Source organism: Oncorhynchus tshawytscha, linkage group LG21 (assembly GCF_018296145.1).
Source record: "Oncorhynchus tshawytscha isolate Ot180627B linkage group LG21, Otsh_v2.0, whole genome shotgun sequence".
In the NCBI taxonomy this organism is placed as follows: Eukaryota; Metazoa; Chordata; class Actinopteri; order Salmoniformes; family Salmonidae; genus Oncorhynchus; species Oncorhynchus tshawytscha.
In genome coordinates this window covers 7,241,591-7,268,709 of record NC_056449.1, presented here as the reverse complement: position 1 = coordinate 7,268,709, position 27,119 = coordinate 7,241,591, and the positions used below count along the sequence as shown (strand labels likewise).

The 27,119-nt window shown below is 42.8% G+C and overlaps 2 protein-coding genes across 25 annotated transcripts in view; both read left to right on the top strand.

Annotated features, from left to right (window-relative positions):
* Nucleotides 1–27,119, top strand: part of LOC112220809 (protocadherin gamma-C5-like) — a 201,642-nt gene that overhangs the window by 108,060 nt on the left and 66,463 nt on the right. The window contains exon 1 of one of the 24 annotated variants that reach the window (XM_042302972.1): nt 672–3,370. The exons of 19 other annotated variants lie outside the window; for them this stretch is intronic. In XM_042302972.1, coding sequence (XP_042158906.1) covers nt 998–3,370 — 2,373 coding nt within the window. In that variant the 5' untranslated portion in view covers nt 672–997. Of the gene's footprint in view, nt 1–671; nt 3,371–4,189; nt 6,780–11,462; nt 14,091–18,668; nt 21,388–21,790; nt 24,348–27,119 lie in introns of those variants that run through there. 4 more of the 24 variants (XM_042302969.1, XM_042302961.1, XM_042302970.1 and 1 more) reach the window with 4 other exon arrangements.
* LOC112220476 (protocadherin beta-16-like) lies at nt 14,429–17,251 on the top strand. The gene has a single exon (XM_042302973.1). The coding sequence runs from the start codon at nt 14,833–14,835 to the stop codon at nt 17,236–17,238; it is 2,406 nt and encodes an 801-aa protein (XP_042158907.1). The 5' UTR covers nt 14,429–14,832; the 3' UTR covers nt 17,239–17,251.

The following is a 27,119-nucleotide window of genomic DNA, read 5'->3' as shown; positions in this document are numbered from 1 at the left end:
CGTCTCATGCTACCACTAGAGTGAATGCACCGCCAGCATTCAAAAGTGACCAAAACATCAGCCAGGAAGCATAGGAACTGAGAAGTGGTCTGTGGTCCCCACCTGCAGAACCACTCCTTTATTGGGGGTGTCTTGCTAATTGCCTATAATTTACACCTGTTGTCTATTCCATTTGCACAACAGCATGTGAAATTTATTGTCAATCAGTGTTGCTTCCTAAGTGGACAGTTTGATTTCACAGAAGTGTGATTGACTTGGAGTTAAATTGTGTTGTTTAAGTGTTCCCTTTATTTTTTTGAGCAGTGTATGTCTATATGTAGGCTATCGGTGATTTTACCTGTTTGAAATCAAGTCTGTGTACCTGGCAAGTTTCCATGGTCATAAATGCTCCATATTCCACTAATATGTGGTCATTTCAGCACCACGGCCATGGACAGCGGTGGTTTGCAAATAATCTGTATTTCAATCAGTGAGCCTTCAGTTTTCTAAAGTAGCAGTTTCACTCAACGTGTATTATCTTTAGACCTTGTTTGTTCACATCTCATTGACATATTGGTTTTCATGTATCATTAATACATTGGCCTGTTTGTGTTGTTAGCATAGTTGTACTGTGTTTTATAGTTTGGAGACTCAAACTTTCTCAAGTGTGTTCGAATATATATATTTTTTCAGTATATCTGTAGTTCAGTGGGTTGAACTCAGAGGGACGCTGTTGGTTAGTGTGTTGCAGTTCCATAGCAAATGTGTCGCCGTCCTTCCCCCATCATCTCGATATATTAGACAGAGACAGAGCGGCACACAGAGCGCACAGTCCGGTTTACAGAGAACACTAATACTAAGATACAGAGCTGCCATTCTCTTGTTCCAAAATGTTTTATTGTTGAGTCGTTTACCTTTGATGTTTTGAACTAGAAACGAATGCAATATTACTGACTTCTTTACGGATTTTATAACCTGCTTGTTGTTTCATGGTGAAGGGAAAATATCGGACAGAACAATGACACGGCAAGTACTGTTGTTTATCTCGATCCTCTCTCTCAGTTCAGTGAACGGGCAGGTCAGTTACTCCATTCCGGAGGAAATGGCGACAGGCTCTTTAGTCGGTAACATAGCGCAGGATTTAGGTTTAGATATAAAAAGATTGAAATCAGGTAAAGCTCGTATTTATACTGGAGACAGCGCAGAATACATCGAGTTGAATAAAGAAAGGGGAGTTCTCCTTATCAAAGAGAGAGTAGACCGTGAAGCGCTCTGTGGACAGACGACGCCTTGCGCACTGCATTTTCAAATTATTTTAGAAAATCCCATGGAATTCTTTCGAGTAACTGTTGAGATTACAGATGTAAACGATAATTCTCCTAGTTTTAAAAAGAACGAGAGACGTTTTGAAATTAGTGAAACCGCTGTTACTGGCTCTACGTTTATGCTGGAGAGGGCGATGGATCCTGACGTTGATGTTAACGGTCTCCAGAGCTACATCCTTAAACCCACTGCTAATTTTCAGTTAAAACTAAAAAATCAACCTGACGGGAGTAAAAAAGTAGAGATGGTTTTACAGAAACCTTTAGATCGAGAGAAACAGGAGCAGATATCTTTAGTCTTAACCGCACTCGATGGAGGTGAGCCTCAGTTGTCTGGAACAGTGCAGATACACGTCATTGTATTAGATGCGAACGACAATGCCCCGATTTTTACGCAGGAGATATACAAAGCAACCGTTGTTGAAAATTCTCCGAAAGGAACCTTGATGACAAAAGTCAGCGCATCTGACGCGGATAAAGGATCAAATAGTATCGTTAGCTATTCTTTGTCCAGCAGTACTGATCTGTTTGAGTTAGACAGCGACAGTGGTGAACTCAGACTCATTGGTCAAATCGATTATGAAAAAGCTAAACATTATCAAATGTTTATTGAGGCAATGGATGAGGGAGGACTATCCGATTCTAGTAAAATAATCATCGATATTATTGACGTCAACGACAACAGTCCCGTTATTAATATAATGTCAAAGTCTAGTTCAATAGCTGAGGACTCAAGCCCAAATATGGTTATAGCTATGATCAACGTTAACGATCCGGACTCTGACCACAACGGTCAAGTAAACTGTGGGATAAATGAAAATATTCCCTTCACCATTAAATCTACATCTAATAAATTCTATAGCCTTGTAACTGACAGTGACTTGGACCGAGAGAGAGTCTCTGAGTATAACATCAGTGTGACGTGCTCTGATGACGGCGTGCCCTCGCTCTCCAGCAGCGTCACTCTCACCTTACAGATATCAGATGTGAATGACAACGCGCCTGTCTTTGAGAGGAGCTCATATGAGGCCTACATTATAGAAAACAACACACCTGGCCTCTCTATATTCACAGTGAAAGCCAGAGACGCTGACTGGAACCAGAATGCCCGTGTTTCTTACATACTGGAGGACTCCTCGGTTAACGGAGTGCCCGTTTCCTCATATGTGTCCGTTAGTGCTGATAGTGGAGTCATCCATGCAGTGCGCTCTTTTGACTACGAGCACATCAAGGATTTCCAGTTCCGCGTAAAAGCGCAGGATGGAGGCTCCCCTCCACTCAGTAGCAATGTGACTGTGAAAATAATGGTCCAGGACCAGAATGACAACGGGCCTCAGGTTCTGTACCCAGTCCAGACTAGCAGCTCTCTGGTGGCTGAAATGGTGCCTCGTTCAGCAGATGTTGGCTATCTTGTGACTAAAGTGGTGGCTGTTGATCTGGACTCTGGACAGAATGCTTGGCTCTCGTATAAACTACAGAAAGTGACAGACCGAGCGCTGTTTGAAGTGGGCTTACAGAATGGGGAAATAAGAACTATACGCCAAGTCAATGATAAAGATGCTGTGAAACAAAGGCTTGTTGTTGTAGTGGAGGACAACGGGCAGCCCTCTCGTTCAGCTACAGTCAATGTTAACGTGGCGGTGGCGGACAGCTTCCCTGAAGTGCTCTCGGAGTTCACTGACTTTACGCACGACAAGGAGTACAATGACAACCTGACTTTTTACCTAGTCTTGGCTTTGGCTGTAGTCTCATTTCTGTTCATCGCGTGTTTAGTGGTTATCATATCAGTGAAAATATACAGATGGAGACAGTCTCGTGTCCTCTATCATTCCAATCTCCCGGTTATTCCGTATTATCCACCACGTTACGCAGACACTTTGGGGACAGGAACTCTACAGCATGTGTACAATTACGAGGTGTGCAGGACGACTGACTCCAGAAAGAGTGACTGTCAGTTCGCCAGACCCTGTAGTCAGAACGTACTGATAATAGACCCCAGTTCTACAGGGACGATGCAGCGGATGCAGAACGAGAAGAACATCCTGGATGAACCAGACTCCCCACTAGAGGTTGGTGTTAATGAAAATGAGTTGTACTATTTACTCAAGTGTTCTTGGTAACAGCCTTTACGATGGTCTGAAATTCGTCATATGCCGGTTGCATTTTCAGATCGCCTTCTCGTGTCCTTCTCAGCACCAAGGCTGTGGACAGCGCCGTTTTTCTTTCATTGCGCTCCAGTGAGATTTTCATTCAAATGTAAAAGTGTGATGTAGAACTAAAGTCAGAGAAGGTTCCCACTGCATAATTCACATCTACAGGAGTGTGTCAATACTTTCCCGCTTGTCTTGGAACAATTTAAATCTATTTTGAGCAACGACTGATAGGCCTATGTACTTTCAGTATGTTATGTTGGTGACATGATTCAAGTGAAGACGTGTTGCTATTTGACTCCGTGGTAACATTCAATCGGCCTACTTCACTCACATTCATCTCATCATACTCCTCTGATGTAGTGTGTTATCATTTATTTTAGATTCTGCATTAGCTTCTTGTTTAATATTTCATGCAATTTGCTTGCCATAGGATATGCTTTGTGATGTTACTGTAACTTAATAGAAAGCTGAAGCATTTCAGAGTATATATGGCATTCGATTTCAATTGACAGTGATGAGAATTAAGGTCGTGTAATGTTTGATATTTTCTGTCAGTGGGCTAATTTGAACTTGAAATTGCCATTGTTGACTGGAAATACCTCTATACATTTTCTTGAATTCATTTTGTGTAGTTCCTTGCATTGAACTCAAAGGGCCGCTGTTGGTCAGTGTGTTGCAGTTTTAGAGCAGATTTGCAGCAGTACCTCCCCCATCATCTCGATATGTTAGAGAGAGAAAGAGCCCCACGCAGAGCGCACAGTCCGGGTTATAGAGAACACTAAGCACGGAGACAGCAGCCTGAGATTCTTTTGTTCCAGAATTGTGCATTTCTTTGTCAATTACCTTTGATGTTTTCAACTGGAAACCTAATGGAATATTGCAGTCTGTTTTACGGATTATAACCTGCTTGTGGTTTCATGGTGAAGGGAAAATGTCGGACAGAACAATGACACGGCAAGTACTGTTGTTTATCTCGGTCCTCTCTCTCAGTTCAGTGCACGGGCAGGTCAGTTATTCCATTCCAGAGGAAATGGCGACAGGCTCTTTAGTCGGTAACATCGCGCAGGATTTGGGTTTAGATATAAAAAGATTGAAATCAGGTAAAGCTCGTATTTATACTGGAGACAGCGCTGAATACATCGAGCTGAATAAAGAAAGGGGAGTTCTCCTTATCAGAGAGAGAATAGACCGTGAAGCGCTCTGCGGACAGACGACGCCTTGCGCCCTTGATTTTCAAATGATTTTAGAGAATCCAATGGAATTATATACAATAACGATTGAGATCACAGATATAAACGATAACGCTCCCAGTTTTGGAAAAAGTGAAATGAAATTTGAGATTAGTGAAATTGCAGGTACCGGAGCCAGATTTATGCTGGAGAGGGCAGTGGATTCTGATGTTGGTGTTAACGGTCTTCAAACCTACGCCCTTAAACCCACTGATCACTTTAAATTACAACTGAAAAACCAGCCAGACGGTAGTAAAAAGGTAGAGATGGTTTTACAGAAGCCAATAGATCGAGAGGAACAAGAAAATATTAAATTAGTGTTAACAGCAATGGATGGAGGCGAGCCTAAAATGACTGGAACGCTGCAAATCCATGTCACAGTACAAGACGCGAATGACAATGCTCCGGTTTTTACCCAGGAGATTTACAAAGCCACGGTTGTGGAGAATTCTCCTAAAGGAGCCGTGTTAACTACTGTCAGTGCGTCTGATGCGGACAAGTGGTCTAATAGTCTTGTTACCTACTCTTCATCAAGTGGCACCGCCGGTGTATCGGATTTGTTTGAGTTAGACCATGACAGCGGCGAATTGAAATTGATTGGTCACATAGATTATGAAAAACAAACACATTATCAAATATTTATTGAGGCAAAAGATCAGGGAGGTCTGTCAGACTCAAGTAAAATAATTATAGATGTTAGTGACATGAATGATAATAGTCCTGTTATCAATTTGATTTCCAAATCAAGTTCAATACCAGAGGATTCCAGTCTGAACACAGTAATAGCTATGATGAGCGTGAACGACCCTGATTCAGAAAGTAATGGTAAAGTTCACTGTGGCATGAATGAGAACGTCCCATTCACTATTAAATCAACATCTAACGCCTTTTACAGTCTAGTAACGGATAGCGACTTGGACCGAGAGAGAGCCTCTGAGTATAACATCAGTGTGACCTGCTCTGATGAGGGAGTGCCCTCGCTCTCCAGCAGCGTCACTCTCACCTTACAGATATCAGATGTGAATGACAACGCGCCTGTCTTTGAGAGGAGCTCATATGAGGCCTACATTATAGAAAACAACACACCGGGCCTCTCTATATTCACAGTGAAAGCCAGAGACGTTGACTGGAACCAGAATGCCCGTGTTTCTTACATACTGGAGGACTCCTCGATTAACGGAGTTCCCGTCTCCTCATATGTGTCCGTTAGTGCTGATAGTGGAGTCATCCATGCAGTGCGCTCTTTTGACTACGAGCACATCAAGGATTTCCAGTTCCGCGTAAATGCGCAGGATGGAGGCTCCCCTCCTCTCAGTAGCAATGTGACTGTGAAAATAATAGTCCAGGACCAGAACGACAACGCGCCTCAGGTTCTGTACCCAGTCCAGACTAGCAGCTCTCTGGTGGCTGAAATGGTGCCTCGTTCAGCAGATGTTGGCTATCTTGTGACTAAAGTGGTGGCTGTTGATGTGGACTCTGGACAGAATGCCTGGCTCTCTTATAAACTGCAGAAAGCGACAGACAGGGCGCTGTTTGAAGTAGGCTTACAGAATGGGGAAATAAGAACTATACGCCAAGTCAATGATAAAGATGCTGTGAAACAAAGGCTCACTGTCGTAGTGGAGGACAACGGGCAGCCCTCTCGTTCAGCTACAGTCAATGTTAACGTGGCAGTGGCGGACAGCTTCCCTGAAGTGCTCTCGGAGTTCACTGACTTTACGCACGACAAGGAGTACAATGACAACTTGACTTTTTACTTAGTCTTGGCTCTGGCTGTCGTCTCTTTTTTCTTCATTGTGTCCATCATAGCCATCCTGTCAGTGAAATGCTACAGATGGAGACGTGAGCGCATGTTTTACAAATCCAACGGGAATCTCCCAGTTATTCCGTATTACCCGCCCCTTTACGGTGACGTAGGTGGCACTGGGACACTGCGACACGTATATAATTACGAGGTATGTGGAACTATTGACTCCAGAAAGAGTGATATGAAATACGTCAGACCTTGCAGTCAGAGCATCATTAGTCTGGACGGAACTCAGACACTCCCCCACGCGCAGAGGGACACACTGATCAATGCTAATGAGGATAACCAGGTGAGCATGATCAACTGGCTCTCATAACCTCAGAATATGAAGGATGTCACTGATTCTCATTTCATATCCTTACACTTCAATGATTTCAAATATATATTCAATAATTGGCTGCAAAGAGATCTTTCTATACTTGGGAGAGTACTTCTGTCCAAGGCAGAGGGACTGTCTCGTTTTGTGTACTCATTCATTATCGTTATGTGTAAATCCTGCTACTTGTAAAGAGATCAATAAGACCTTTCTTGACTTCATCTGGAAAAATAAGTCTCACCGCCTAAAAAAGTCTTAGAAGTGTTGGATTTTGTTGACATAAATAACACTTTCAAGATCAAATGGTTGAAAAGATGTTTGATCAATACTGATTCAATATGGTATTTCATTCCAAATAATGTGTTTAATAAGTTGGGAGGGCTTCAATTTTTACTGAAATGTAATTATATTCCTGAAAGAGTACCTGCTAAATTGGCTAGGTTTCACCAACAATCTTTAGTGGCCTGAAAAATATGTGTCCTGCACAATTTTTCCCCACATAAAGCTCTTTTGTGGAATAATTAAGACATAACTGTAAGGAATAAGTCATTGTTCTACCCCAGCTGGCCTGAGAGGAACATTGACTTTGTTCTTGATGTTTTCAACAACAAGGGCAATATTCTCACATATGAACAATTTATAACAATGAAAGAGTTTCAAATACCTTTCAGAGAGTGTATTTATGTGATCAAAGCTTTTCCCAGTGGCCTAACTACACTAGTGAAAACTCATCTTAGCTTTGGTAATGATCACAAAGTTTATCCAGAACTCAGATTGGAAGGCGTGGGCTTACTTGAGAAATCTCATTGTAATAAATATATAAGACAAATGATTCATTCACAAAAAGAAAAGAAAAAAAACACTTCAATGATTTCACAAGCAAATGTTACTATGCTTCTGTTGCCCTGTGGTTATATTTCAAATATTGAGCAGTGGGTTTCGCTCTAGAATGTCTGAACTGTGTTTCCTATGGATTTGTTTAGTTCAACTCTCTGACAGCTTTCCATTATGATCGTGCCAGTATTGCGAATTCAGTGATAGTGCATAATGGCCTAATTGTAACAAGCATACAGTTCATGCTCAATAACCACCAGTTACTGTGTTGTGCATAACAGCTCATACATAAAAGTAAATGGTCACTGTCATCATGCCTTTATAATAGTGCATACGTATTTGGTTTTTGGACATGCGTATATTACGCATGGTTGGCGAGCATATGTGCTTTGCATATTCTGTGTGTACTTTACACTCCTGAACTCAGAGGGCCGCTGTTGGTCAATGTGTTGCAGATTTGCAGTAGTACCTCCCCCATCATCTCGATATATTGGAGAGAGAAAACGCTGAGAAAGCGAGATATTATTTTTAGCGCGGAAACTAATGGAATAATACAGAGTCCTTTACGGATTATAATATGTGTGTTGTTTGATATCGTTGAGAAAATGTCGGACAGAACAATGACACGGCAAGTACTGTTGTTTATCTCGGTCCTCTCTCTCAGTTCAGTGAACGGGCAGGTCAGTTACTCCATTCCAGAGGAAATGGCGAAAGGCTCTTTAATCCGTAACATGGCGCAGGATTTGGGTTCAGATATTAAACTACATAAATCAGGCGTAGCTCATATTCATACTGGAGACAGCGTAGAACACACCGAGTTAAAGAATGAAAGAGGAGTTCTCCTTATCAAAGAGAGACTGGACGGTGAAGCGCTCTGTGGACAGATAACGCCTTCACACATCGTTGTGGAGCAGTGATGATTTGAGCATGTGTATCTTGGTGGGGAAAACTCCCCAACATTTTTTTAGACTCATGCCAGCAAAGCCACCACACAACAAAATACTAAACAATACATTATTTGCACTATAGCGGTGACAAACGGTGCCTACAATCTGTTGGGGCCTATGTAAAGCTGTCCCAACAGCAGGGCTTTCTTTTCAGCACCATGTTTGGAATCCTTACCGCTGTTACACCTGGCTATCAGCGGAGCCTTGTCTGGCAGCGAAACAGTTCATTCTGCCTCATTTACTGCCTTTAAAAAAAACATAGCTGATATGTCTGACTTGCTTAAACAAATGTGGTTTCTACTGACAACTGAGATGTACAAACTATAGCATAAGTGGACGACAAGCGGATAAGAGCCAATCTGTAATTTCGATGAAGACATTAATGAGCGAGCTAGGACAGACATAGTCAATATAACTATTTGTTATGCACTTTGGAAATGTACAGCGACAGAATTCAGAACATGGGCCGTTCTTACAGTGTTCTACCTGTACACCAATTCAGAACCGTAGGATAAATAACAGGGGCATATAAAGCAGACAATGAAAGCTAATACAATATTCGATGATGACATTTCTCTAAAACAGGCGATAGGCTACATGTGCACCACCAACAGCTAACAGCTTATTACACAACATACACTTAGTATTACTTACTTAGCTACAGTATACATATCTCCCTGGCATATTACATCATTTATACAGCAGCATTCAAAACATTTTTGGACTCACCTTGTTGTGCTGTGCTCACTTGAACAGGAAGGTAGCGTGGCGGTCCTTCGTGGGCAAATTTTGTTATCAAACTTTATCATCAAGTCTGGCATTCTCTGGATTTATGGTGCTTTCAAGACAACTGGGTATTCTGCAAAAAATAGTTTGAATCATGACGTCAGTGATCTTCAGGTCGGAGCTCTAGAAAGAGGCCCCAGTTCCCAACTTGGAATTTAGAGATTGGATGACCGTTCAAAAAGTATTTTCCCAATCGGAGATCATTTTTCTTCGAGTTCCCAGTTGTCTTGAACTAACTGATGTCAGATATTTCCCAGTTCCGAGTTTCCACTTGTTTTGAACGCGGCAGAAGTCATGCTGGAATGACAGCATGGCCAATGTTGAATGTTTATCCTTTTAAGCTTGGAAAAGAGACACATTTAAACCCATACTTGGACCACACACCCACTCCACTGAATAGCAGGCTAGTGGCTGCTTTGCAATGCTTGCAGTTAGCCACTGACTCATTCCAAACCACTCATTGTTGAATTTGCGATTTCCAACTTGTTGTGTAACGTTTATGTCCAATGGCCAAAGAGCACCGATATGTTTATCTATTTCTCTTCATAATTTCTCTTCATATGACAACGATTGAAAAGGATTTTCCAGTAGATTGTCGACTTGATTCATAATAATGACTCTTAGCTTGCTAGCTAAGATTTTGAAAGTATGATGTTGACATGATCAGTCCTTTCAAATCTATGGTAGATATAATGTGATTTGGCGTCATTTTATCTGTGGCCAATGACCTTGAGCCTTCTTGTATTTAACTTCTAATGTAACTCTATGGCAGCATTGAAGAGGCTTACATTTTCCAACTCTCCCGGTTGATTTTGCGGTGACAAAGTGTCCCCATGAGTGACAGAACACTGAGCCAATCACGGGGCAACTAGAGAGCATTACTAACCCCTACGCTCCGTATTTTCCGCTGGCTACCCCACCATCACACAAAGCACTGAGCTAGGCTGAAAGACCTGCATTTTGGAGGTGCCTTACTCACGAAAGCAAAAAAGAGAATATGGTTGTATGTGGCTTTGTTAACTCAATTATTTATTTTTGTACATTGTTTGCAAACTGAAGTGGTGGCTGTTGATGTGGACTCTGGGCAGAATTCCTGGCTCTCATATGAACTGCAGAAAACGAGAGACTGGTTGAAGTGGGCTTACAGAATGGGGAAATAAGAACTATACGCCAAGTCAGTGATAAAGATGCTGTGAAACAAAGGCTCACTGTTGTAGTGGAGGACAACCTGCCTTTTACGCGTGGCAAGGAGTACAATGACAACCTGCCTTTTCACTTAGTCTTGGCTTTGGCTAAAGTCTAATTTATGTCCATCACGTGTTTAGTGGTTATTATATCAGTGAAAATATACAGATGGAGACAGTCTCGCATCCTCTATCATTCCAATCTCCCGGTTATTCTGTATTATCCACCGCGTTACGCAGACACTTTGGGGACAGGAACTCTACAGCACGTGTACAATTACGAGGTGTGCAGGACGACTGACTCCAGAAAGAGTGACTGTCAGTTCGCCAGACCCTGTAGTCAGAACGTGCTGATAATGGACCCCAGTTCTACAGGGACGAAGCAGCGGATGCGGAACGAACAGAACATCCTGTTCATCCTGGATGAACCAGACTCCCCAATAGAGGTCTGTTATATTTGAGTCTTTATCTTTTCCATAAAACTATATGTTGCATGTGTCTGTCTAAATGTATCGGCGATTTTATCTGTTTAAAATCTAGTATGTGTCGTACCTGGGGACTTTCCATTTTCAGAGATCCTCTTCCTTCTACTTATGGGGCCATTTCAGCACCATGGTCATGGACGGCGGCTCTTGGCAAATAGGTAGCCAGTACTTTCCTAAGGTAGAATATTTTCATGCAACGTGTATTTCATTAGAACTTGTTTGTAAACATCTCACTGACATTATTTTGTCATTGGCTTATATGTTGTTATAATAGTAGTGCGGTATTTTATCGTTTGTAAACTCAAAGCTTCCCAAGTATGTTGTACTGTTTTTATTTTATGTAGTTTAGTGCATTGAACTCAGAGGGACGCTGTTGGTCAGTGTGTTGCTGTTTTAGAGCAGATTTGCAACAGTACCTCCCCCATCATCTCGATATATTAGAGAGTGAAAGATAGGCACGCAGTTCCGCACGCAGAGCGCTGTAGTCCGGGCTATAGAGAACATTGTGACACTGAGCTGCGATTCTTTTGTTACACGGTGGTGGAGTTTGGGCACGTTTTATTTTGATGTTTTTTACTGGAATCTAATGGAACATTACATACTTCTTTGCGGATTATAGCGTTTGCATTGTTTCATGGTGAAGGGAAAATGTCGCATAGAACAATGACACGGCAAGTACTGTTGTTTATCTCGGTCCTCTCTCTCAGTTCAGTGAACGGGCAGGCCAGTTACTCCATTCCAGAGGAAATGGCGAAAGGCTCTTTAGTCGGTAACATAGCGCAGGATTTGGGTTTAGATATCAAAAGACTGAAATCAGGTAAAGCTCGTATTTATACTGGAGACAGCGCAGAATACATCGAGCTGAATAAAGAAAGGGGAGTTCTCCTTATCAAAGAGAGAATAGACCGTGAAGCGCTCTGCGGACAGACGACGCCTTGTGCACTGCATTTCCAGCTTATTCTGGTGGACCCGATGGAATTTTACAGCATTATCGTTGAGGTAACAGATGTAAACGATAATGCTCCGGTTTTCAAAAAGAGAGAAATGAAATTCAGAATCAGTGAGTCGTCCGTTACTGGAGCGAAATTCGTATTAGAGAGGGCGATGGATCTTGATGTTGATTATAATGGCCTCCAAAGCTATTCATTGAATCCCACCGATAATTTCATATTGACATTACAAACCCAACCTAATGGCGGAAAGACAGTAGAGATGGTTTTACAGAAACCTTTAGATCGAGAGAAACAGGAGCATTTGTCTTTGATATTAACCGCAATAGATGGAGGTGAGCCTCAGATGTCTGGAACAGTGCAGATTCATATTACTGTACTAGACGCCAATGATAATGCACCTGTTTTTACACAGGGAATCTACAAGGCTACCCTAAGAGAGAACTCACCAAAGGGCACAGTTTTAATTTCTGTCAGTGCGTCTGATTCTGATCAAGGTTCTAATGGTAAAGTAACCTATTCGATTTCCAATTCCCTCGACGATGTGTCTGAATTGTTTGAAATGAATGGGGACAATGGTGAAGTTAGACTAATAGGAAATATTGATTATGAAAAGGCACGACAATATCAGATACATGTACAGGCCAGTGACGACGGAGGGCTCACCGAATCGTGTAAAATCATGGTCGAAGTCCTTGATACAAATGACAATATACCAGCCATTAATGTGATGTCGAAGTCTAGTGCCATATCGGAAGACATGAAACTTGGTACGGTTGTGACTATGATGAACATTCAAGACCCAGACTTCGGTGAAAACGGCAAAGTTCAGTGCTCAATAAACGAGAACATTCCCTTTGCGATGAAATCAACATCGAATAATTTCTTTACTGTAGTAACTGACAGTGACTTGGACCGAGAGAGAGCCTCTGAGTATAACATCAGTGTAACGTGCTCTGATGAGGGCGTGCCCTCGCTCTCCAGCAGCGTCACTCTCACCTTACAGATATCAGATGTGAATGACAACGCTCCTGTCTTTGAGAGGAGCTCATATGAGGCCTACATTATAGAAAACAACACACCGGGCCTCTCTATATTCACAGTGAAAGCCAGAGACGTTGACTGGAACCAGAATGCACGTGTTTCTTACATACTGGAGGACTCCTCGATTAATGGAGTGCCCATCTCCTCATATGTGTCCGTTAGTGCTGATAGTGGAGTCATCCATGCAGTGCGCTCTTTTGACTACGAGCAGATCAAGGATTTCCAGTTCCGCGTAAAAGCCCAGGATGGAGGCTCCCCTCCTCTCAGTAGCAACGTGACTGTGAAAATAATGATCCAGGACCAGAATGACAACGCGCCTCAGGTTCTGTACCCAGTCCAGACTAGCAGCTCTCTGGTGGCTGAAATGGTGCCCCGTTCAGCGGATGTGGGCTATCTTGTTACTAAAGTGGTGGCTGTTGATGTGGACTCTGGACAGAATGCCTGGCTCTCTTATAAACTGTACAAAGTGACGGACAGAGCGCTGTTTGATGTGGGCTTACAGAATGGGGAAATAAGAACTATACGCCAAGTCAATGATAAAGATGCTGTGAAACAAAGGCTTGTTGTTGTAGTGGAGGACAATGGGCAGCCCTCTCGTTCAGCTACAGTCAATGTTAACGTGGCGGTGGCGGACAGCTTCCCTGAAGTGCTCTCGGAGTTCACTGACTTTACGCACGACAAGGAATACAATGACAACCTGACTTTTTACTTAGTCTTGGCTTTGGCTGTAGTCTCATTTCTATTCATCACATGTTTAGTTGTTATTATATCGGTGAAAATATACAGATGGAGACAGTCTCGCGTCCTCTATCATTCCAACCTCCCGGTTATTCCGTATTATCCACCGCGTTACGCAGACACTTTGGGGACAGGAACTCTACAGCACGTGTACAATTACGAGGTGTGCAGGACGACTGACTCCAGAAAGAGTGACTGTCAGTTCGCCAGACCCTGTAGTCAGAACGTACTGATAATGGACCCCAGTTCTACAGGGACGATTCAGCGGATGCAGAACGAACAGAACATCCTGGATGAGCCATACTCCCCAATAGAGGTCTGTTATATTTAAATAAATTTTATTTTCCCTAAACTGTATGTTTCATATATGTCTATATGTAGGCTATCGGTGATTTCACCTGTTTGAAATCAAGTCTGTATACCTGGCAAGTGTCCATGGTCATAAATGCTCTATATTCCACTAATATGTGGTCATTTCAGCACCACGGCCATGGACAGCGGTGGTTTGCAAATAATCTGTATTTCAATCAGTGAGCCTGCAGTTTTCTAAAGTAGCAGTTTCACTCAACGTGTATTATCTTTAGACCTTGTTTGTTCACATCTCATTGACATATTGGTTTTCATTTATCATTACTACATTGGCCTGTTTGTGTTGTTAGCATAGTTGTACTGTGTTTTATAGTTTGGAGACTCAATTTTGCCCAAGTGTGTTGGAAAGTTTTTTTTTTTTAAGTATATCAGTAGTTCAGTGGTTTGAACTCAGAGGGACGCTGTTGGTTAGTGTGTTGCAGTTCCATAGCAAATGTGTCGCCGTCCTTCCCCCATCATCTCGATATATTAGACAGAGACAGAGCGGCACACAGAGCGCACAGTCCGGTTTACAGAGAACACTAATACTAAGATACAGAGCTGCCATTCTCTTGTTCCAAAATGGTTTATTGTTGAGTCGTTTACCTTTGATGTTTTGAACTAGAAACGAATGCAATATTACTGACTTCTTTACGGATTTTATAACCTGCTTGTTGTTTCATGGTGAAGTGAAAATATCGGATAGAACAATGACACGGCAAGTACTGTTGTTTATCTCGATCCTCTCTCTCAGTTCAGTGAACGGGCAGGTCAGTTACTCCATTCCGGAGGAAATGGCGACAGGCTCTTTAGTCGGTAACATAGCGCAGGATTTGGGTTTAGATATCAAAAGACTGAAATCAGGTAAAGCTCGTATTTATACAGGAGACAGCGCAGAATACATCGAGTTGAATAAAGAAAGGGGAGTTCTCCTTATCAGAGAGAAAATAGACCGTGAAGCGCTCTGCGGACAGACTACACCTTGTGCACTAGATTTCCAGATCATTCTGGAGAACCCGATGGAATTTTATAGCATCACAATTGAGGTAACCGATGTAAACGATAATGCACCTGTTTTCATAAAGAGTGAAATGAAATTCAGAATTAGTGAGTCGGCCGTTACTGGTGCAAGATTTGCGCTAGAGAGGGCGATGGATCTGGATGTTGATATTAATGGCCTCCAAAGTTATTCACTAAAACCGACCGATAATTTCATCCTGAAACTACAAAACCAACCTGATGGCGGAAAGACAGTGGAAATGGTTTTACAGAAACCTTTAGATCGAGAGAAACAAGAGCATTTGTCTTTGATATTAACCGCAATAGATGGAGGTGAGCCTCAGATGTCTGGAACAGTGCAGATTCATATTACTGTACTAGACGCCAATGATAATGCACCTGTTTTTACACAGGGAATCTACAAGGCTACCCTAAGAGAGAACTCACCAAAGGGCACAGTTTTAATTTCTGTCAGTGCGTCTGATTCTGATCAAGGTTCCAATAGTAAAATACGTTATTCGATTTCGAATTCACAGGATGGTAATCACGAATTGTTTGAAATAAATGAGGATGACGGTGGGGTAAGATTAGTAGGAAATATTGATTATGAAAAGGCACGACAATATCAAATACATGTACAGGCCAGTGATGATGGAGGCCTCACCGATTCTTGTAAAATCATGGTCCACGTCGTTGATGAAAATGATAACAAACCAGCTATTAATGTGATGTCGAAGTCTAGTGTTATATCAGAGGACATTAAAGCTGGTACTGTTGTGACAATGATAAACATTCAAGATCCAGACTCAGGTGAAAATGGCAATGTCCAGTGCGCGATAAACGAAAACATTCCCTTTATAATGAAATCGACATCTGTTAATTTCTTTACTGTAGTAACAGACGGCGAATTGGACCGAGAGAGAGCTTCTGAGTATAACATCAGTGTGACGTGCTCTGATGAGGGCGTGCCCTCGCTCTCCAGCAGCGTCACTCTCACCTTACAGATATCAGATGTGAATGACAACGCTCCTGTCTTTGAGAGGAGCTCATATGAGGCCTACATTATAGAAAACAACACACCGGGCCTCTCTATATTCACAGTGAAAGCCAGAGACGCTGACTGGAACCAGAATGCCCGTGTTTCTTACATACTGGAGGACTCCTCGGTTAACGGAGTGCCCATCTCCTCATATGTGTCCGTTAGTGCTGATAGTGGAGTCATCCAAGCATTGCGCTCTTTTGACTACGAGCAGATCAAGGATTTCCGGTTCCGCGTAAAAGCGCAGGATGGAGGCTCCCCTCCACTCAGTAGCAATGTGACTGTGAAAATAATGATCCAGGACCAGAACGACAACGCACCTCAGGTTCTGTACCCAGTCCAGACTAGCAGCTCTCTGGTGGCTGAAATGGTACCTCGTTCAGCAGATGTGGGCTATCTTGTCACTAAAGTGGTGGCTGTTGATATGGACTCTGGACAGAATGCCTGGCTCTCTTATAAACTGCAGAAAGCGACAGACAGGGCGCTATTTGAAGTGGGCTTACAGAATGGAGAAATAAGAACTATACGCCAAGTCACTGATAAAGATGTTGTGAAACAAAGGCTCACTGTTGTAGTGGAGGACAATGGGCAGCCCTCTCGTTCAGCTACAGTCAATGTTAACGTGGCAGTGGCGGACAGCTTCCCTGAAGTGCTCTCGGAGTTCACTGACTTTAAGCACGACAAGGAGTACAATGACAACCTGACTTTTTACTTAGTCTTGGCTCTGGCTGTAGTCTCTTTTTTCTTTATTGTGTCCATCATAGCCATCCTGTCAGTGAAATGCTACAGATGGAGACGTGAGCGCATGTTTTACAAATCCAACGGAAATCTCCCAGTTATTCCGTATTACCCGCCCCTTTACGCAGACGTAGGTGGCACTGGGACACTGAGACACGTATATAATTACGAGGTATGTGGAACAGCTGACTCCGGAAAGAGTGATTTGAAATACGTCAGACCTTACAGTCAGAGCATCATTAGTCTGGACGGAACTCAGACTCTCCCCCACGCGCAGAGGGACACACTGATCAATGATAATGGGGATAACCAGGTGAGCATGAACAATCGGCTCTCATAACCTCAGAATATTAATGATGTCACTGTTTTTCGTTTCATAATCTTACACTTCAATGATTTCACAAGCAAATAGTTTTGTGGTTCGTTGCACTGATTATTTTCCAAATATTGTGTATTTGGCTTCACACTTGAACGTCTGAATTGTGATTCCTATGGAATGCTTTACGCCAATTATCTTAATGGCCGCTTTCCGTTATGATCATGCCTGTATTGCGAATTCGGTGATCGTGTATAATGGCGTAATTGTAACCAGCAAATAGTTCACGCTCATCAGTTACTGTGTTGTGTATAAAAGCTCGAATCCAATGGTGTAAAGTACTCAAGTAAAAATACTTTAAAGTATTACTTAAGTAGTTTGGGGGTATCTGTACTTTACGATAAATATTTTGGGCTACTTTTACTTCACTACATTCCTAAGGAAAATGTTATTTTTACTCCATACATTTTCCCTGACACCCAAAAGTACTCCTTACATTTTGAATGCTTAACAGGACAGGAAAATGGTCCAATTCACACGCTTATCAAGAAAACAACCCTGGTCATCCCTACTGCATCTGATCTGACTCACATGCTTCGTTTGTAAAGGATTTCTGAGAGTTGAAGCCTGACCCTGGCTATCCATGGAAAAAATAATAACGAGAGAATGTTGCCTTTTGCTTAATATAAGGAATTTAAAATGATGTATACTTTTACTTTTGATACTTAAGTAAATTGTTACGGCTTTCTTCCGTCGAAAGAGAGTGTGACCAAAATGCAGCGTGGTTATTACGATACATCTTTAATGAATACGAATACGAATCGAATACGAATACGAATACGAATACGAATACGAATACGAATACGAATACGAATACGAATACGAATACGAATACGAACAATACAAAAACAACAAACGGAATGTGAAAACCTATACAGCCTGTCTGGTGACAACTAACACAGAGACAGGAACAATCACCCACAAACACACAGTGACACCCAGGCTACCTAAATATGGTTCCCAATCAGAGACAACGAGAATCACCTGACTCTGATTGAGAACCGCCTCAGGCAGCCAAGCCTATGCTAGACACACCCCTAATCAGCCACAATCCCAATGCCTACAAAAACCCCAATAAGACAACACAATAAACCCATGTCACACCCTGGCCTGAACAAATAATTAAAGAAAACACAAAATACTAAGACCAAGGCGTGACATAAATGTAAAAATTAAAAACATACTTTTAGACCTTTGCGCAAGTGGTATTTTACTGGGTGACTCACTTTTACTTGAGTCATTTTCTATTCAGGTATCTTTACTTTCACTCAAGTATGACAATTGAGTACGTTTTCCACCACTGCTTAAATATAAGGTAAATGGTCACTGTTATCATGCCTTTTTAATAGTGCATATGTATTGGGGTGTGGATATGCTTATATTACGCATGGTTGGAGAGCATATGTGTTTTGCATATTCTGTGTGTTCTTTACACTCCTAAACTCAGAGGGCCGCTGTTGGTCAGTGTGTTGCAGTTTTAGAGCAGATTTGCAGCAGTACTTCCCCCATCATCTCGATATATTAGAGAGCGAGAAAGAGCCGCACGCAGAGCGCGCAGTCCGGGTTACAGAGAACGTTAATCACGGATACCCCGAGCTGCGATTCTTTTGTTCCAAAGTGGTGGACTTGGGGCACATCTTCCTTGGATTTTTTTATACCACGAAAGCTAATGGAATTTTACAGAGTTACTTACGGATTATAACGTGTGCAATCGTTGAGAAAATGTCGGACAAAACAATGACACGGCAAGTACTGTTGTTTATCTCGGTCCTCTCTCTCAGTTCAGTGCACGGGCAAGTCAGTTACTCCATTCCAGAGGAAATGGCGAAAGGCTCTTTAATCGGAAACATGGCGCAGGATTTGGGTTTAGATATAAAACGACTGAAATCAGGTAAAGCTCGTATTTATACAGGAAACAGCGCAGAATACATCGAGTTGAATAAAGAAAGGGGAGTTCTCCTTATCAGAGAGAGAATAGACCGTGAAGCTCTCTGCGGACAGACGACGCCTTGCGCACTGCATTCACAAATCATTCTGGAGAACCCCATGGAGTTGTTTCAAATAACTATAGAGATCACAGACATCAATGACAATGCTCCGAGCTTTAAAAAGAATGAGAAACGTTTTGAGATCAGTGAATCAGCTGTGATTGGATCTAAATTTGTGTTAGAGAAAGCCGGGGATGCAGACATAGGTTTAAATGGTCTCCAAAGCTACTCGCTGAAACCCACAGACAATTTCGCCTTGAAACTCGAAAATCAGGTCGACGGGAGTAAAAAAGTAGAGATGGTTTTACAGAAACCTTTAGATCGAGAGAAACAGGAGCAGGTATCTTTAGTCTTAACTGCTATAGATGGAGGAGAGCCTCGGCTGTCTGGTACTGTGCAGATACATGTCATTGTGTTAGACGCAAACGACAATGCTCCGGTTTTTACGCAGCCGGTTTATAAGGCAACTATAACAGAGAATTCCCCCAAAGGCACGTATTTGACGAAAGTTAGTGCATCTGATGCAGACACAGGCTCAAATGGTGAAGTGTCTTATTCCATATCGAATAATATGGATAGTGTATCAGACATGTTTCATATACATGCAAATGGAGAGGTGATATTAGTCGGCAAGGTTGACTTTGAAAAAGCCAAACATTACCAAATAGATATCGAAGCAATAGACAATGGTGGTCTATCAGATTCCAGTAAGGTAATAGTTGATGTTATCGATATCAATGACAATGCTCCAGTAACCAGTGTACTTTCGAAATCTAGTTCAATACCAGAGGACTCAATTCAAAATACGGTTGTAGCTATGTTCAGCGTCCACGATCCTGACTCTGATATTAACGGTCAGGTGCACTGTGGTATAAATGAAAATATCCCATTTACTATTAAGGCTACATCAAATGGTTTTTACAGCCTAGTAACTGACAGTGAATTGGACCGAGAGAGAGCCTCTGAGTATAACATCAGTGTGACGTGCTCTGATGAGGGCGTGCCCTCGCTCTCCAGCAGCGTCACTCTCACCTTACAGATATCAGATGTGAATGACAACGCGCCTGTCTTTGAGAGAAGCTCATATGAGGCCTACATTATAGAAAACAACACACCTGGCCTCTCTATATTCACAGTGAAAGCTAGAGACGCTGACTGGAACCAGAATGCACGTGTTTCTTACATACTGGAGGACTCCTCGGTTAACGGAGTGCCCGTCTCCTCATATGTGTCCATTAGTGCTGATAGTGGAGTCATCCAAGCATTGCGCTCTTTTGACTACGAGCAGATCAAGGATTTCCAGTTCCGCGTAAAAGCGCAGGATGGAGGCTCCCCTCCTCTCAGTAGCAATGTGACTGTGAAAATAATGATCCAGGACCAGAATGACAACGCGCCTCAAGTTCTGTACCCAGTCCAGACTAGCAGCTCTCTTATGGCTGAAATGGTGCCTCGCGCAGCAGATGTGGGCTATCTTGTCACTAAAGTGGTGGCTGTTGATGTGGACTCTGGACAGAATGCCTGGCTCTCGTATAAACTGCAGAAATCGACAGACAGGGCGCTGTTTGAAGTGGGCTTACAGAATGGGGAAATAAGAACTATACGCCAAGTCAATGATAAAGATGCTGTGAAACAAAGGCTCACTGTTGTAGTGGAGGACAACGGGCAGCCCTCTCGTTCAGCCACAGTCAATGTTAACGTGGCGGTGGCGGACAGTTTCCCTGAAGTGCTCTCGGAGTTCACTGACTTTACGCACGACAAGGAGTACAATGACAATCTGACTTTTTACTTAGTCTTGGCTCTGGCTGTAGTCTCATTTTTCTTTATTGTGTCCATCATAGCCATCCTGTCAGTGAAATGCTACAGATGGAGACGTGAGCGCATGTTTTACAAATCCAACGGGAATCTCCCAGTTATTCCGTATTACCCGCCCCTTTACGCAGACGTTGGAGGAACAGGCACCCTGAGACACGTGTATAATTACGAGCTGTGTGGAACAGCTGACTCCAGAAAAAGTGATATGAAATATGTCAGACCTTACAGTCAGAGCATCATTAGTCTGGACGGAACACAGACACTCCCCCACGCGCAGAGGGACACACTGATCAATGATAATGGGGATAACCAGGTGAGAACATCATCAGCATATATTTTATTTTCCATGTGCGCTACGGTTTGAGTCATCAATGGCGTTTGATTTCAATCAAAGGTTTAAGCCTCCCTGTGCCGATATCAACAACAACCAAATGTATCATACAAAACCTCTGATGAAGGCAAAGGGTTTTTGACGTTTGCACGGGTTTGGACATTTCACATTTTATCATTTTCATTTCTGCCATTTATATATAATCTCAAACATCGTTTACAATTTATTTCATCCTGATATTCATTTGTGCAGATATCTATGCAATATATATTCAGCGCTCTAAGGGTCGCTGTTGGTTAATGTGAGGATATAAGGCTCAGGCATAGGTAGACCCTCCCTCTCCTATTTCAATCAAAAACACTGCAGCGGACCCCCCTTCTATATTATAAGAACTAGACTCTTAAAAGAGCGCACACCGTCGTTGGGGACGTGTGGGTGACACAATATTCTTTATTGTGAAAACGTGTTTTTTGTATCGTGTTGTTTTCAGTCGGAGGGGTATGATGATGGACGTTCTTTGTTGTCATGGCGCAGGGAGAACCAGCTCGCGTACATGGAAATGGCAGACATGGCTCGTGCTTTTTATCTGTCTCTGTGGCGTAGGGGTAGCGCGCGCCCAGGTCCGTTATTCCATCCCAGAAGAGATGGCGAAGGGCTCGCTCGTGGGGAATATCATGCAGGATCTGGGTTTGGATGTTAAAAGGTTGAAATCTGGTCGAGCTCGGATCTTTACTGAGGACGGCAGTGAGTACATCGGTCTGAATGCGGATAAAGGGACGCTGGTGGTGAAAGAACGGATAGATAGAGAGGAGCTGTGCGCCAAAGTGTCTCCCTGCTCTCTGCATTTCCAGATCATCGTTGAAAATCCGATGGAGCTTCATCGAATTGATGTGGAAATATTAGATATCAACGACAATGCTCCTGCTTTCGAGAGGAAGGAAATCAGATTCGAGATAAGTGAATCTGCTCCTCCCGGTGCTCGGTTCTCGTTAGATAGTGCTAAAGACCCCGATGTAGCCATAAATACTCTCCAAACATACCAACTGAATCCCACCGATCATTTTAAATTGAATACCCTATCTCGTCCTGATGGAACAAAATATGTCGAAATGGTTCTTCAGATCGCACTTGATAGAGAAAAGCAGGAAGAGCATAAATTAATCTTAACTGCTTATGATGGCGGGACCCCCCAGAAATCTGGCTCAGTCAAAATCAACGTAATTGTCTTAGATGCAAACGACAATTCTCCAGTATTCAGTAAGTCTGTATACAGGGTAACCTTACCAGAGAATGCATCAAAAGGCACCATTGTCTTGAGAGTCAGTGCAACTGATGCAGATCAAGGAGCAAATGGTGAGGTGACGTATTCGTTTTCTCGAAGTACTGGTAGCAGCGCATCAAGCTTGTTTAATATTGACACCGTTTCAGGCGATATTACAGTTAATGGCATGCTTGACTATGAAAAAGTAAAACATTATGAGCTAGATGTGGAGGCTACAGACAAATGGGGTTTAACAGACACTAGTAAAGTGCTTATTGAAATGGCTGACGTCAACGACAATGCACCAGTGATTAGCATAATTTCCTTCTCCAACCCTATTCCCGAGGACTCTGTCCCGGAGACGGTCATAGCCATGCTCAATATCAAAGACTTAGACTCAGGTAAAAACGGTCAGGTGAAGTGTTCTATTAGTCCTGGTTTACCATTCGGTATAAAGTCATCCTCTACTAATTTCTACAGTTTAGTTTCTGATCAGGCATTGGACCGTGAAACTGTGTCCGAATATAACATAACAATAACAGCCGCTGATGAAGGGTCTCCACCTTTTTCCACTAATAAGACAGTAACACTGAAAATATCAGATGTGAATGACAACGCCCCCCTGTTTCCACGACAGTCGTACACAGCTTACGTTGTTGAGAATAACTCACCTGGAATGTCAATATTTTCTGTCAAGGCCAGCGACAAAGACTCTGGCAACAACGCGCATATTTCATATCTGCTCGATGATTATCAAGTAAATGGATTGTCGGTGTCTGCGTGCGTTTCAGTGAATGCAGAGAGTGGGGTGATTCTTGCTGTGCGTTCTTTCGATTATGAGCAAATGAAAGAGTTCAAAATTCGCGTAAAAGCGCAGGATGGAGGCTCCCCTCCACTCAGTAGCAATGTGTCTGTGAAAATAATGATTCAGGACCAGAATGACAACGCGCCTCAGGTTCTGTACCCAGTCCAGACTAGCAGCTCTCTGGTGGCTGAAATGGTGCCTCGTTCAGCAGATGTTGGCTATCTTGTTACTAAAGTGGTGGCTGTTGATGTGGACTCTGGACAGAATGCCTGGCTCTCGTATAAACTGCAGAAAGCGACAGACAGGGCGCTGTTTGAAGTGGGCTTACAGAATGGAGAAATAAGAACTATACGCCAAGTCAATGATAAAGATGCTGTGAAACAAAGGCTCACTGTGGTAGTGGAGGACAACGGGCAGCCCTCTCGTTCAGCTACAGTCAATGTTAACGTGGCGGTGGCGGACAGCTTCCCTGAAGTGCTCTCGGAGTTCACTGACTTTACGCACGACAAGGAGTACAATGACAATCTGACTTTTTACTTAGTCTTGGCTCTGGCTGTAGTTTCATTTTTCTTTATTGTGTCCATCATAGCCATCCTGTTAGTGAAATGCTACAGATGGAGACGAGAGCGAATGTTTTACAAATCCAACGGGAATCTCCCAGTTATTCCGTATTACCCGCCCCTTTACGCAGACGTTGGAGGCACAGGTACTTTGAAGCACGTGTTCAATTACGAGGTGTGTGGAACCACCGACCCCAGAAAGAGTGATATGAAATATGTCAGACCTTACAGTCAGAGCATCATTAGTCTGGACGGAACACAGACTCTCCCCAACGCGCAGAGGGACAAACTGATCAGTGACATTTCAGAAAGTCAGGTGAGCATTGTTACTTACCAGTGGAAAAAAACGAATATCCTTGTAACATGCTTACAAGAACAAGTGGTTAGCTAGGCTGTACATGTACCTACTAATTTTACACAGATTTTTGTGTGTCAACTTTGATAACAGAATGGTGCCTGTACCAGGTATTAGGTCATCACATTCCTCTAAAGTCACCCTGGAATAATACCTCATGTAATGTAGTGGTGGAAAAAAATGTCAATTGTCATACTTAAGTAAAAGTAAAGATACCTAAATAGAAAATGACTCAAGTAAAAGTGAAAGTCACCCAGTAAAATACTACTTGAGTAAAAGTCTAAAAGTATCTGGTTTTATACATACTTAAGTATCAAAAGTAAAAGTATAAATCATTTAAATTCCTTATATTAAGCAAACCAGACAGCGCCATTTTCTTGTTTTTGATTTATTTACGGATAGCCAGGGGCACACTCAGACATAATTGACAAATCAAGCATGTGTGTTTAGGGAGTCCGACCAGATCAAAGGCAGTAAGAATGACCAGGGATGTTCTTTTGATAAGTGTGTGGATTTTTACAATTTGTCTGTCCTGCTAAGCATTCAAAAGGTAACGAGTTCTTTTGGGTGTCAGGGAAAATGTGTGGAGTAAAACTTACATAATTTTCTTCAGGAATATAGTGAAGTAAAAGTAAAAGTTGTCACAAATATCAATAGTAAAGTAAAGTACAGATATCCCCAAAAGCTACTTAAGTAATACTTTAAAGTACTTTTACTTAAGTACTTTACACCACTGAATATAGGCTACCGTAGTGTTGCCAAAGACTGTCTTGTGAACCAAAGCAGCAAACCTATTTTTACCGGTATAGAGACATAATCTTATGGAATACGGCAGGTAGCCTAGTGTTTAGAGAGTTGGACTAGTAACCGGAAGGTTGCAAGATCGAATCCCTGAGCTGACATGGTAAAAATCTGTCGTTCTGCCCCAGTTAAACTACTGTTCCTAGGCCGTCATTGAAAATAAGAATTTGTTCTTAACTGACTTGCCAAGTTAAATAAAGGTTAAATAAAGACATAGAGGGACATAGAGGGCAGTGCTGGTGAAGGGGCCACACACAGTAGACACATAAAGAACTATACTGGACTGTGGCTGGACTGGGTTGGGGCTGTGGAGAAGCATCACTGCAGAGTTTTTTTTTTGCTCTCTCACACACATTGCACTATTTTTCACTGACCTAGTTTCCTCTCTCTCACACGCTGCTGTTATATTCCTGTCTTTGAACTGTGCAGAGGACGAGAGAGGGATGAAGGGCGGGAGAGGAGAACATATTGAGGAGCGGTAAGGGAGGGAGAGAGGAAAGGGATTTAGAGGTGGAAAACGTGATGATAGAAGGATTTATGATGGAGAGAGGCAGTAGCAGGGAGCCAGAGAGAGGGAGAAGGCGGGGGAGGGGAGGAGGAGACGTGTTGTAGTTTACCTCATCCGCCGTTCATGCGCAGCAGCACCCGCGTTAGTGATGTACGGCAGCCATTTTGCACCACAAGCTGCAGTGTTTGCAGAGGAAGAGGTTATGAGAGCATAAGGTGGGAAGGGGTTGGCTAAATGACTATACATAATTGAAAGGGTTGAGCTCATACATAATGAGGCAGATAGAAAATGATATATGGGGGAAAGATGGAAGAAGTGAGGGAAAGAAAGCTATATGAGAGCTCAGCAAAGGCAAGAGGAGGAGAAAGAATGAGGTGAGGCGCTGAAAGGAAAGAGCGAAGAAGAGAGGAGGAGGGAGATGGAGAGACAGGATGATAAGAAGACATTGCTCTATTCCTGAATATGCTGCAGGTCACATGTTTGCATCACTGAGGAGAGCTTTTTATTAATTTTCTTCTACCCCTCCTTCCCCCTTCTCACTGCAGACAGCATCATAAAGGGCTTATAATAGCCCCGTGCCTTATTGCTGTTATAAACTGGTTACCAACGTAATGAGAGCAGTAAAAATACATGTTTTGTCATACCAGTGGTATACGGTCTGATATACCACAACTGTCAGCCAATCAGCATTCAGGGCTTGAGCCACCCAGTTTATACGGTATAGGCTCAGCAAGTGTGTGTGTTCACTGTTTATGTGTAGAAGAGTAGCACATGGCTCTCATAAACATCTGGCACGACACAGAAATGCTTGAGGTTTTATTGAGGAAACCTCTGTCCCTCTGGAAACAGTCTATCATCATTATCACCCCACATCTGTGTCCACTTTATCCATTTTAACCACATTTTACCGCTAAACTCTGGTTCTCAGGCTCATTAGCGAGGAAGGCTTTACTATGGACCGTAAATCCGGGAACTCACTGTGTCTCTGTGTGGGTCAGACCCCACCGACCCATACACCCCTACGTCCAGTCTGGTTCAGTTCAGTCCAGTGTATACATGTGGGAGACCTTAGGGTATGATTTCTTGCTTCTGGTTCTGATCCCCACTTGGATGAACTCTGAAATGTAGAACAGTGGTTTTCCCTCTGAGGAAGGATTTAGCAAACCGCTACCTTGACAACCATTTTGGAACCCACCATGAGCCAAGGGCCTGTAGTTTCCTGACCTTGTGATCATCCACACTGCTATGGGAAGAAGCTGCTTCCCCACAGCCCCAAGCTGTTGCTCATACTGTACTTCCTTCCTCACCAGCCCAGCCGTCTGGTGTGCAGCTGTTTCTGCAGCAGTGCGTTGCTGTGTCTGATGATTAACGTTGGATGTTGGATTTTTGAGCAGTGTTTATGATTGGTGTGTATGGTGATCAGG